Source organism: Selaginella moellendorffii, unplaced genomic scaffold, assembly GCF_000143415.4.
Source record: "Selaginella moellendorffii unplaced genomic scaffold, v1.0 SELMOscaffold_152, whole genome shotgun sequence".
In the NCBI taxonomy this organism is placed as follows: domain Eukaryota; kingdom Viridiplantae; phylum Streptophyta; class Lycopodiopsida; order Selaginellales; family Selaginellaceae; genus Selaginella; species Selaginella moellendorffii.
The window spans coordinates 45,117-57,564 of record NW_003314413.1 but is presented as its reverse complement, the minus strand read 5'-3'; the positions used below and the strand labels follow the sequence as shown (position 1 = coordinate 57,564).

General features: G+C 44.7%; 2 protein-coding genes across 3 annotated transcripts; both read left to right on the top strand.

Annotated features, from left to right (window-relative positions):
* The first annotated feature begins 2,777 nt into the window (after nt 1-2,777).
* Nucleotides 2,778-4,379, top strand: LOC9640866 (pentatricopeptide repeat-containing protein At2g35030, mitochondrial). Its single transcript, XM_002993261.2, has one exon. It carries the CDS (start codon nt 2,778-2,780, stop codon nt 4,377-4,379), a length of 1,602 nt encoding a protein of 533 aa, XP_002993307.2.
* Nucleotides 4,380-4,455: 76 nt separating this feature from the next.
* On the top strand, nt 4,456-8,437 carry LOC9640865 (pentatricopeptide repeat-containing protein At2g13600). Of its 2 annotated transcripts, XM_002993260.2 has the most exons (8): nt 4,456-4,808; nt 4,866-4,950; nt 5,009-5,125; nt 5,196-5,260; nt 5,312-5,400; nt 5,453-5,644; nt 5,696-5,815; nt 5,874-6,169. In XM_002993260.2, the coding sequence occupies exons 1-8, from the start codon at nt 4,508-4,510 to the stop codon at nt 6,057-6,059; spliced, it is 1,155 nt and encodes a 384-aa protein (XP_002993306.2). In that variant the 5' UTR covers nt 4,456-4,507; the 3' UTR covers nt 6,060-6,169. The 2 variants fall into 2 exon arrangements, with proteins under 2 accessions (XP_002993306.2, XP_024522766.1); XM_024666998.1 differs by lacking the exons at nt 4,456-4,808; nt 4,866-4,950; nt 5,009-5,125 and having other exon boundaries at nt 5,199-5,260; nt 5,874-8,437.
* Nucleotides 8,438-12,448: the final 4,011 nt, after the last annotated feature.

The window sequence follows — 12,448 nt, the reverse complement described above, 5'->3', positions numbered from 1 at the left end:
TAATTGTTTGTTAAAATTTGTTATTGGTTTTTTCAACCAAGAACTTATACGAACTAAATGGTGTACGGAAAGTAAGCTTAGAAATATTTTCTTTAGTGATTATCATTTATTATTACCCAAAAGTAAAATCCAACTCGGTTAATTAACAATTTTGCTTTAAATGATCTGAAAGATCTATAGTGTGAGAAGATATATCTTATTTATTAGATAATAGTCAATGTAGAACTATATACTTGCATTTGATTTCATCATAGGATGAGGTTCATAAGCTTAATAATTCCAAAACTTTTGGATAACGCTCTTTTCTAATGTCTTTTTAATGTTTATTTATAATATTTTAATCTTCTTTAGTGACTGATGCCAAATGAGAATTTTGATTGAACAAGCATCCTTAATTGTAATAGGATGATATATTGCAATCTAAGTGGCAAATAACATATCAAAGTTGAAGAATTGCAATATACACAACAAGTGATATATCAAGGTTAAAAAGATTAATATACTCCTTCTTAAGTTAGTGAATTGCTACAATACAAAGATTGTTTAAGATATCTGAAAAGGGAAATAAAGATCAAAAAAGGAAATACAATAAAAAGTAATGAAAATACAAAAATGATAGAAGTAAAGATAGAAACAAACAAACAAAGTAAAACAAAAAGTAAAAGGAATGAAAGAAAATCGAAAGAGTTCAAAACAAGGGAAAAAGTTTCAAAATTACATTGTATTGCAACAAACCCATACTAAACATGAGATCCAAAACTTAACTTAACACCACGTACAATGATTGAATTTCAAAGTTGATATCACCTATATGCACAACTAGGTCTGTTTCATCTTATGTATATGCATATATACACTTATTGCTAGAAAGAATTAAAACTGGCTCTATTACACAATACAAATATAAACAATAATATGTGGCAATAGAATAACTAATAAAAGATAAACTCAATCTCATATCAACCACCATAGAAGAATAATCTGTTCAAATTCCTCACCCATTCCAAGAAGAGCTACCTCGGCAAGAGTTTTGGTGGGTACTGGGTGGCCCATACCTGCAAACTGATAAGAATAAAGCTTGAGGCATTCAAGGAACTAAGACAGACTCTCATGTGGCTCACACTTGGCCTAGTTCAACTTCCCCTAAAGTCCAACTTTGCTGATGAAGGACTTCTCAAGGTAGAGTTTCTTGAGCTAGTCCCAAGCCTCCACCACAGAATCAGTGCGAGCAATTGTTGCCTTATCACCTTATTCCAGCCAGCGCATGATCAAAGATTTTGCCTGTGCCTCGTGAACTTTGAAAACCTTCAGTTCTTCTTGTGAGAGTTGATCTCACCCTCTGCTGCTTCAGCCAGTGGTGGGGAGGGCAGGGCTTGTTCAAATCTGCATTGACAATATCCCAGAGCAACCCACCATCCTTGCTGTGAAGCTTGAATTCCACTTCTCAAAACCAGATGAAGACATTATCCATTGATAGCTTAGAGATGGATTGCCTGAGCTTGAGATCTTCAGTGGCCATCTTTAAATGTTGAGAGAGAAAGAGATAAAAACAAGCTTAAAAATCAATATTTTTTCTAGAGTGTCTGCAATTTTTAATATATATTTCCTCCATCAACTGATGTTTCAAAACTCTTGTCCAAAGCAAATTCTCTTATATTTATGACTGAGGCATTTTACATCTTGATGTCTCAATTGGATTACACCACATTTTCACAATTGTTTATCATTCAGAGATAGATGGTTTGGTGGAATACTTTTCTTTTATAATAAAACCTCAATAAATTGTCTATAAAATTGCTTTTTTAAGTTTACATATGATTATAATGATGTATACTATTATTAGTGTAGTGGGATTTTAGTAGCCATTAATTTGGTTTTCAATTCTAGACTATTTGCTCCTGCATATGAGATAAAGTTCTGGGCTAATTGAATACCATAACCAATATACAATTTTAATATATTACTCAAATAATAAATTTATAAACTAAATATATTATATAAACATGTATAGTAAACCTGTAAGATATATTGAAGCAATAAAAACATATGAATAACTTTAATATTGATTACAATGCAAAATAATTATAATAAAACAACAACAGATAACAAAATTATAAACAAGTACAAACAAACATAAAAACAAAAAAGCATTGCTGCTTGGCATCAGTACAACAAATTAATACATACTTTTAAACAAGGTTAACATTACTCAATATTAAGTCATTGGATAGAGGATTAGTTGAGTCATTAATTGGTATATCATTTGGAATTTATTTATAACTATAAAGGACAAAAAATGTTTCTAAGACAGGTCATTAATATATGTTTAATAGTAACTTTATTTCTAGGGTTAGTGTAACGCGAAACGAGCGGAACCGGGATTTCTGTGGTGGAGTTCAGAGTGGACCAATCGGCGGAGCTTGGCCAGCAGCTGGAATTCACTGTGGTGGCAATTGCTTGAGTTTGCAAGGAAGAAATATGGAATAACAAGAGAGAGAGGAAGAGAAAGACTCTAACCTTCTGTTCATCCGGCAATTTTGCCCTCTGATCTTTTCTAGATTTTTTTTGTATATATGCATGTGGAAGTGAAAAATGTTATGTACCTAGATGAGAATATTAAGTGTCCTTTTCATATTTCTTGCAGTGAAGATCTTGCAATAGAACTGCGAACATGTGCAATAAAAAGGAATTTAGCATTGGGCAGACAAATTCATGCATATATATGTAATAGCCATCTCATAGCACACAGCACTTTCCTTGGAAATCTTTTAGTCGATATGTATGGAAAGTGTGGCAGTCCCAAGGAAGCCATGGCTGCATTTGAAAAAATCCAGCACAAGAACGTCTACTCATGGAACATCTTGACTGCCGCATTTACCTCCAACGGGCACTTGCTCAAAGCGCGAGAGGTATTTGATCAAAACCCCCACAAGAACCATGTTTCCTGGACCGCGATGGTGGCAGCCTATACCCAATCCGGCCAGATCGACGACGCCAAGGCTATGTTCGATTCAATGCCCGTGAAGACAGTCTCGTCCTGGAACGCGATGATCACGAGCTATGCCGCAACTGGAGATCTCCGATCAGCAAGGGAAATGTTTGATTCGATGCCGGTGCGAGACATAGTCTCCTGGAACGCGATAATCACAGCATACTCCAGTACCAGTAGCTTCGCTTGCGCAAAATATCTTTTTGATAGAGCTCCAGAGCGCGATCTTGTGACCTGGACAGGGATGCTAGCGGCATTTGCCCGATCAGGGCAAATGCTGGAGGCACAGGATTTCTTCGATAAAATGCCCGACGTGAATTTGGTGGGATGGACGTGTTTGATCGCCGGGTACGCCGACGCTGGCCAGGAGCTAGAGGCGATACGAGCATTCAACAGGATGGATCAAAGTGGATGCCGCGCGGATCATATGGCGTTTGTCACGGTGATCGACGCTTGCGCCAAGATTGGAGCTCTGGGAGAAGGTACGGCAATCCACGGCGATGTGGCCCATCTGGGCCTGGCCACGGACGTGGTGCTGGGCACGGCGTTGGTCACCTTGTACGGACGGTGCTCCATGGTTGAGCGAGCGCTCGAAGTCTTTGCTGGGATCGCCCAGAGGAGCGTCGTCTCGTGGTCGGCTATGATCTCGGCCTTGGCGCAGAATAACCGAGGGGAGGACGCGATCAAGTTCTTCCGGGTGATGGAGATCGAAGGCATGCAGCCCAACGAGATCACGCTCGCCAGCGTCTTCGATGCCTGCTCCAGCGTCCCGGATCTCACTCTGGGACAGCTCCTCCACGCGGAGCTCTCGCCGGAGGAGCTCCACACCAACGTTGTCCTCGCCACCGCCGTGATCACCATGTACGGCAAAGCTGGCGGGCTAGAGCTGGCGAGGCAAGCGTTCGAGAGCTCCCCAGTCGCGAGAACCGACGTTGTCTCGTGGACTTCCATGATCACCGCCTACGCCCGGAACGGATTCCCAGCAAGAGCCACGGAGCTCCTCCGAGAGATGCTGCTCCACGGCGTGAGACCAAACGAGATCACGCTCGTCAGCCTTCTCTCCATCTCCAGCCACTCGGGGAAGCTCGGCGATGGATCCGACTACTTCCAGCTGCTGCTCCACGACTTCGGCATCACCCCGGCTCTGGAGCACTACGTCTGTATGGTGGATCTGCTGGGACGCTCGGGCCGGATCAAGGAAGCCGAGGATCTCATCGTCAACATGCCGTTCGAGCCTCACTCGGTGCCGTGGATGGCGCTCCTCAGCTCGTGTAGACTCCATGGCGATACTTCACGCCGGAGGCTGCGAGAGAGAACCGCTAGCGAGCTCGTTAAGCTGTCGAGTCGGGACGACGCTGCTCCATACGCGCTGCTGAACGCTACCAGGTGATTGAAGATCTCTCGTCTGTAGAGTTCTTCAAGATCTCGATTCGATTGTTTTAATTAGATTAAACTATATTGCCCTAAAAACAGGGCATTGGCATATACCCGTCTCGGGCATTCTTCCGCGCGGCGGCCATGGCGATGGCGCTCCTTCCAATGTCGCCCTGCCGAGGAGCGATGCGCGAGATTCGTCACGGCTTCCACTGCCGCAGATGTGTGACCGTGGCGGCGTCTTCATCCCAGCCGAGTGTCGCGGCGGATCCACGGCGAGCTGTGGTGAGCAGTGGAGCTGGGGACAAGCTGGAGATTTGCCGCGTCGTGAATGGTATGTGGCAGACGAGCGGGGGTTGGGGAAGAATCGAGTCCAATGCGGCTGTCGACGCCATGCTTCGACATTTCGACGCGGGGCTCAACACTTTCGATCTAGCTGATATTTGTAAGTTTGATTTCTACTTTTTTTTTTTATGGTTTGATCGATTTCTTGTCGCTGTAGATGGACCAGCGGAGGAACTGTATGGCGTCTTCATCAACCGATTGAGGCGTGAGCGAGGCGAGGAGGCAGCGATTCAAGCTAGAGGGTATTTCTGAAGTAGAATTCTGTATTTTCTTGCATGCTTACGAATCCTTTTCATGCAGCTTGACCAAATGGGTGCCTTCTCCCGTGAAGATTACCAGACAGTTTGTTGAGTCGAGCATCGATCGCTCACGAAAGCGAATGGACGTCAAATGCCTCGACATGCTGCAGTTTCATTGGTAGAGTCTCTCTGGTAGACCTTGTCAGCTCTTCTGTCGATCTATAAATTCTTCTCGTTTTGTATCTTAGGTGGGAATACTCGAATCCTGGCTATCTGGATGCGCTCAAGCACTTGACGGATCTCAAAGAAGAAGGTACCCGCTTGTTACAGGTGCTCTTTCTAAGATATTGATAGAGAGCTGTAGGGAAGATCAAAACTTTGGCTCTCACGAACTTTGACACGAAGCGATTGGAAATAATTGTCAACAAGGACATCCCGATCGTTTCAAATCAGGTAAGCAACCTCAGATACTTGGGCTGATGCTCTAAAACAAATCTATTTCCAGGTCCAACATTCTCTGGTGGACATGAGACCTCAAAAACACATGAAGGATGTGTGCGAGCAAAGTGGTGTAAAGCTTATCACATACGGGACTGTCATGGGAGGGCTGCTCTCGGAAAAGTTTGTCGACGCAAACGTTTCAATACCTTTTGCAGGCCCCGCTCTCGATACACCTTCTCTAAAAAAATACAAACAGGTATATACATGTTTATCACTTCTCGAGTATCTCAACTTCGTTCATGCTTAGATGGTGAATGCCTGGGGAGGCTGGGATCTATTCCAAGAGCTCTTAAAAACTTGCCAACAAGTTGCTATGAAGCATGGAGTTTCAATCTCCACTGTTGCTGTGCGCTATATACTCGACCAAGTAAGTAACGGTTGTGCAAGTTTGGTGCCTTTTTCTTACGATACTTTTGTGCTACTAGCCTTGCGTTGCAGGCTCCATGGTTGGTGTGCGACTCGGCATTTCCGAGCACCTAAAAGATTCGGAAGCCATCTTCCAACTCAAGCTAGATGAGGACGACGTGGACAGAATTGGATCAGTGATAAGCAGGGGAAAGGACTTGATGGCCGTCATTGGAGATTGTGGTGATGAGTATAGACGAGCTTAGATTGAGATCAAGTTCGCAATGGGTTAGATGGACTGCCGCCAGTCTGAAGAAAAAGGATTGCTCCTTCTCGACAAACGCCATGAATCCAAAAGAGAGGACAGTCACAACTACGTGAGACTTCTCAAGGCGTACAGGGACAGTAAAGACTTAGTAAAAGGCCGGGTTGTTCACGATCAAATCTCTCGCAGCCAGCACTACAGGGACAGGCTCCTACTTAATCTCCTCGTAGAGATGTATGGGAAGTGTGGCAGCGTAGTCGAAGCACGCAAAGTGTTCGAGAGCATCGACCGCCCCAATGTCTACTCCTGGAACATCATGACCAACGCTTATGCCCAGAACGGGTATCTCTTCCAGGCCAGAAGGATGTTTGACACAATGCCGGAGAGGGACTGCGTTTCCTGGAACTCCATAGTGACAGCGTATGCTCAGGCCGGGTATATGGACGAAGCTTGCTACCTGTTCGAGAAGATGCCAGCCCGGGACCGTGTATCGTGGAACACTCTAATCGCCGCCAATGCTCAAAGTGGTCACTTCAAGGAGGCCTTGGGCTTGTTCAGAAGGATGGACTTGGACGGTGTTGCTCCTGACGAGTTCACTTTCATCAGTGTTCTGGATGCCTGCTCGAGCCTGGTAGATGTGGAAACAGGCCGAATGATCCACGAGAGCGCTGTGGAGACTGGTTACGTTTCAAGCTTAGTGGTGGGAAGCTCCCTTGTCAACATGTATGGAAAGTGTGGTCGAGCGAAGGCCGCGGAATTCATCTTCTGGAAAATGCCTAGGCGCAACATAGTTTCCTGGACTGCGATGATCTCCGCTTACTCGAGCAACGGGCACTGGTCGCAAGCTATCACTCTCTTCAGCAAGATGGATCTGGAAGGCGTCGAGCTGGGCAAGGTGACTTTCGTTGCTGCTCTCGACGCTTGTGGATCGGGTGCGGCTCTCGAGACAGGCAGATTGATCCATAGCAGCATCGAAGATAGAAACGACGTCTCTCAGACCGAGGTGGTGCTGGGAACTTGCATCATCGACATGTACGGAAAATGCAAGAGTCCCAGAGAAGCAAGGCTCGTCTTTGACAAGATGCCCGAGAAGAACGTCATAACTTGGACAGCCATGATCGCCGGCTACGCTCAAAACGGCCACGGCAAGGAAGGAGTGGCCTTGTACCGAGCAATGGACCTCCACGGCGAGCAGCCAAACTTCATAACTTTCGTCAGCGCCCTCGACGCCTGTTCCTTGATTCCATCCATAGCGAGCGGGAGGATCATCCACGAGGGAATCCCGAGTGAGCTGCAGCGATCCAACGTCATCGTCTCGACCGCCATCGTCACCATGTACGCGAGATGCGGCAGCATGGACGACGCCAGGAGAGTCTTCGACTGGATGGAGCAGCGAACAGCAGTCTCGTGGAACGCGATGGTGGCCGGCTACACTCAAAACGGCCGAGGTCTGGAAGCTTTCGAGGTGGCGGAGCTCATGGACGTGGAAGGGATCCCAAAGAACGACATCACTTTCAGCATGCTTCTCGCCGCTTGCAGCCGCTCGGGCCTCGTCAGTAGAGGCCGGGACTACTTCGTGTCGATGATGGAGGATTATGCCATCCAGCCAAACGTGGAACTCTTTTCCAGCATGGTCGACGTTCTAGCTCGGGGAGGAAGACTCTTCGAGGCTCAAGAGCTGGTGACGAGCATGCCGTTTGAGCCGAACGATCTGGCCTGGGCGACGCTGCTAGGAGCCTGTGTGACCTTCCAAGATCCTTGGAGGAGCGAACAGGCGAAAGATCTTTTTCGATCATCAGGTGGTAGCGTTGACCAGCGCGAATGGAGCAGCGTCGTCTCGACTGGACAGCTTCACGAGCTCGCTAGCGGTTCTCCTCCGGCGTGAAGTGCCGCTATGGAGTCTACACAAGCTGAGGAGCGACATCCACAGCACCGACTGAGGCTTGAACAGGATGTTGGCGATGAGATCCTCGGGTTCCTTGATCTGGCCCGAGCGTCCCAGCAGATCCGTCTTATCCATTGCCGAGCTTCCCTGAGTGGCTGGAGATGGAGAGACGCCGTGGAGCAGCATTTCGCAGAGGAGCTCCGTGGCTCTTGCCGGGAATCCATTCCGGGCGTAGGCGGTGGTCCACGAGACAACGTCGGTTCTCGCGACTGGGGAGCTCTCGAACGCTTGCCTCGTCAGCTATAGCCCGCCAGCTTTGCCGTACGTGGTGATCATGGCGGTGGTGAGGACAACGTTGGTGTGGAGTATGGGAAAACACCAGATCACCACATCAGCGATCCTCCACATCCATAGCTAGCTATATAACGATGTAACCGACACGCTATGAAGTTAACTGAGCAAAATTCTTGGGTTGAAAACAATCCAATGGCCAATCCGAACTAGCCCAGAAGACCACTGACAGACGAGGAGGAGAGCTTGCAAGTAGAGCGCTGGATCCCAGAGTGCAAGTGGCGGGATGAGTGCCCTATGTGGCCAGTAGGAAAGACCAGTCTCCACCACCACCTCATTACTAGATCTCTTCTAGATTTTAACAATATTTGAAAAGAGCAACAATGAGGGTGCTTGGCTCTAATCCACCTCCACCTCATTCCCCACCTCCTGCAAAGCTAAGCTTGATGGTTGGGACAAATTCATGGGAACACAACTCATCCTCCTTGTTAAGGATTGTGGGGGTATCGTGGACGGAATAGAGCCTGCACTTCAACCATGGGAGAGTCGCAATCACCTGCTCCAGGTCGAGCTTTGTAGCCAGGGTTAAGAGCAAACAAATGGTAGTGACTGTTACCACTGGTTTTGGTGCATGAATTTATGCTTTATGTTCCACCATGCTGAGAAAACTGAGCTCCTCCAGTGAGAGTTCCACCATGGAGGAGCTTTCCCAGAGCTGGGATGCTGGTGCAAATGCATTTTGTAGGGTTGCATTCCTTCGATCTCCAGAACCTAATTGCGTCCTAAGGCCAAGACCATGCTTCTCTTGGCGCTTCCTTTGCTCAACCATGGAGCACCGTCCTTACAAGGTGACCAGTGCTGTGTACCCATGGTTGGTCCCGACCGCGTTCGGCCGAAATCTCGACCGCTGCCAAATGCAGTCAGACAGCTCCGTTCAGTGAAAAAAATGGTGATCACGCTCACAGGGGCTAGATTTCTGATGCTGCTGTGGCTATTGCCATCACCACTGCATCTCCACTGCTTTGCTGTTCTCCTGCTGCTATGGAGCGATCCATCCATCCACGAATGCCCAGCCTAGCAAGCCTACATAGAATCCGACGAAGAGGGCTATAGCCTATAGGAGCTGCGTGCGTACTGAGCTCTACAGGGCGAAACTCTCCAGTCGGTCAGCCTCTACTTTCGATTGAGCGTGGAGCAGCTCACTAAGGTCTCACAAATTGCCCAGTCTGTGACACTTATAATTTTTGCCCTAAAATGGAAATTACAATTCTAGTGATTTCAGAGATTTGATTCTAACAATTATAGCAATTCTGGCACAATTGAGCAATGGTGCCCGATTGAGCATGGTCCCATGTTACCAAGCTCACTCCTTATGCTTCCGGCAAAGGAGCTAGGCATTGGAAATGTAATTATTGTGAAAAAATGTATGGCAGTCTACCGAAATGAATCAAGGTGCATCTTGCAAAAATTTCTAGGTATGATATTGAAGCATGTAATGCTTTAAACATTCTTTTTCATGTTCAAACTAAGCTTACTGAATGTTTGTGGAGCAAATCATAAATGCCCTTTTGTCTTTACCTTCTATAGCAAATCTACAAAGTATGCATTTGATGGGGCATTTGCTTCTGGAGTTGGTACACAAAGTGTTAATCAATCTCAGCCTATGAATGCTTCTATAGGCTATGAGGGATCATTTGCTTTGGTTTTCCTATTTTTATTAATGTGGTTTTATTAAAAATGTTTTTTTTTTATCAAAAAAATTTGTGGACTGTTCGGCCATTTGGCATTTTCACAATTGGTCAATAACCACGGTTGGCTGGTCGGCCAATCGGCATTCGGAACGGTTAGGACCAACCATGTGTGTACCTAGCACCACTAGGCCAAGATGGGCCACATCATTATGGATTGCCATACATTCTTCAAGAGCTCCAATCTTCGCACAAGCAACAAACTCTATATGATCGGTGCAATGTCTAGCTCCTACCCAGCATCGGCATAGCTGATGATCAAACACATCCTCCCACTAAATTTATGTTGGGCGGACTGGCTCTATCAAGGAAGCATTTTGCGCAACCGAAGCTACTAGTATTGGAGTATTGTGATTAATTTCTTACAGCAGCATCAAATCAAACATTTCTCTTGCCAATAGAATATCTCCAGTTGCAGCATAGCCAGTGATAATCATGTGACAGTCTTCACAGGCATTGACAAACATTGCCTTGTCATCATGAATCTGGCCATATAGCATGTAGATTGCCGTTGAAAAGTTGGAGCTCACCAGTTGAACTAAAATTTAAAATGTAGTTTAATACAAATATTACAAAGTTTTATAAATTAAGGTTTATAGTGAATCTAGCTATGAAATATAAATTATTTTATTTTAATAAAAATGAGATTCCTTATCTAAAACATTAAATATTTATTATGTGCTAAAATAGGTAAGTTTATAAATTTACATTTGTGAGGTCAAGTGTACGGTACGATGCCGTATGCTAATATTAATATAGTGGGACTTGGTAGCTGTCAGATTGGTTTCAATCTAGACCACTCACTTTGTATATAACCTAAATTTTTTGGGCTAATTAATATGCACATTTTTTGTATTCCCTTTTTATATTCCATGCACTTACATTGGTGGAGATGAAAAACACTTTTGATTATCCTTGAGGAATGCTTGGATTAGGATTATATTTAGATCTAGCTTTTGTATTGTCTAGATTTAGTTTTTTCCATTTCCTTTTTTTTGTTCTTTTCTTTGGGGATTTTGGTTTAGATTTAACTTTTGCATTGTTTAAATCTCCCTTTCCTTCTAGCTTTTTCCATTTCTTTTCTTTTTTCCTTTTCATTCATCTTCATAGCAGAGCAGCAGTTTCCTCCTTTGACTTTAGAGCAACAGTTAATGTAATTGTTTGATGCTATGCAATTGCAATTGAATAACCAAACTAGTACCATAGTAGCATTCATGGCACGTGGTATAACTCCTTTTGGTCTTAGTGTCAATCTTCACATTCAGCTGGAGTTTTTTGGTTGGAATCTTAGGGATGATATGTACTATAGGTTTGATCACTTCACAATGATTGCCACTGATCATTCTTAAGATGATGCTCGACATTTACGTGAGTTTCCTATATATCTCCAAGGGATGGTGCTACAATGGTACAATGGTTTGAGTGTAGTCACTGATGGGGATTGGAGTATTCTCCCGGACGTTTTAAAACATGCATTCAGACATGCTGATGATTGTGATGATGCCTTTTAACAATTGCATCATCGTCATCAAGGGCTATTAGAGTCAGTGATGCAATTTGGTGTTCGTTTCCGAAACCTCTTGCTTCATGCGGAGTTAAATATGTTAGAGCGGATCAAGCTGGGATGTGGCCAACACTTTATCAAGATCTTGTAGGACTTGTGCATGCACTTACTGTAACCACCCTTGATAATGCCTTTTGCTTAGCACAACTTTATGAGACATTGCCTCTTTCACTTCTTGCTACACATCCTTTAGCTCTATTTCTTATGGGAGATGGTCTTGTTCCAATAAAGGTTAATGTTGTTGCTGCTCAAGTTCAAGGACAAGGGCAAAGACGTGGTCATGGCCATGATATTCACTACTGGGTATATAATGAAGTTAGTCACACTTATCGGTGTTGTTCGCATTTTCCATATTAATAGCCTCCATTTCTTGGGTGAAGACCTTGGCGTCAACAATGTCTTGTTGGTGCTACTGTAGTGGAAGGTCTGGACACCGAAATACATCTAGGAAATGAGGAATCAAGCAAGTAATAAAGGGACCTTGTGCGAATAAGTCAGTGACCCCTTCATCTTTCTTTCAGGAGTATTATCAAGTGGTTCACTCGGCACCAGTTCATTTAGTGTTTACTTTCCAAGCTCATTTTTATAACAAGAAGACTCCTATTATTTTCTCTGTGTTGGTTGATACAGGTTTGAGTTTATCTTCTATTGCTCGACCTATTACCACACGTTACTATCTACATTTGCGTCATGCGGTGGAGCCAATTTTCATTTTTTATGGCAACAGTCGTACATATACATATGCACGGAATGAAGCAAACTTTGTTGTGCATGTGGGCAATCTTGAGCTTGGGTTGTGGTCATTGTGGGTGATGCTCAGTCAAACTTTTGACCTCATCTTTAGTATGGATTGGTTGTAACAAAATCATGCCAAGTATGATTTTGAAGCTTCTCCCCTTTGT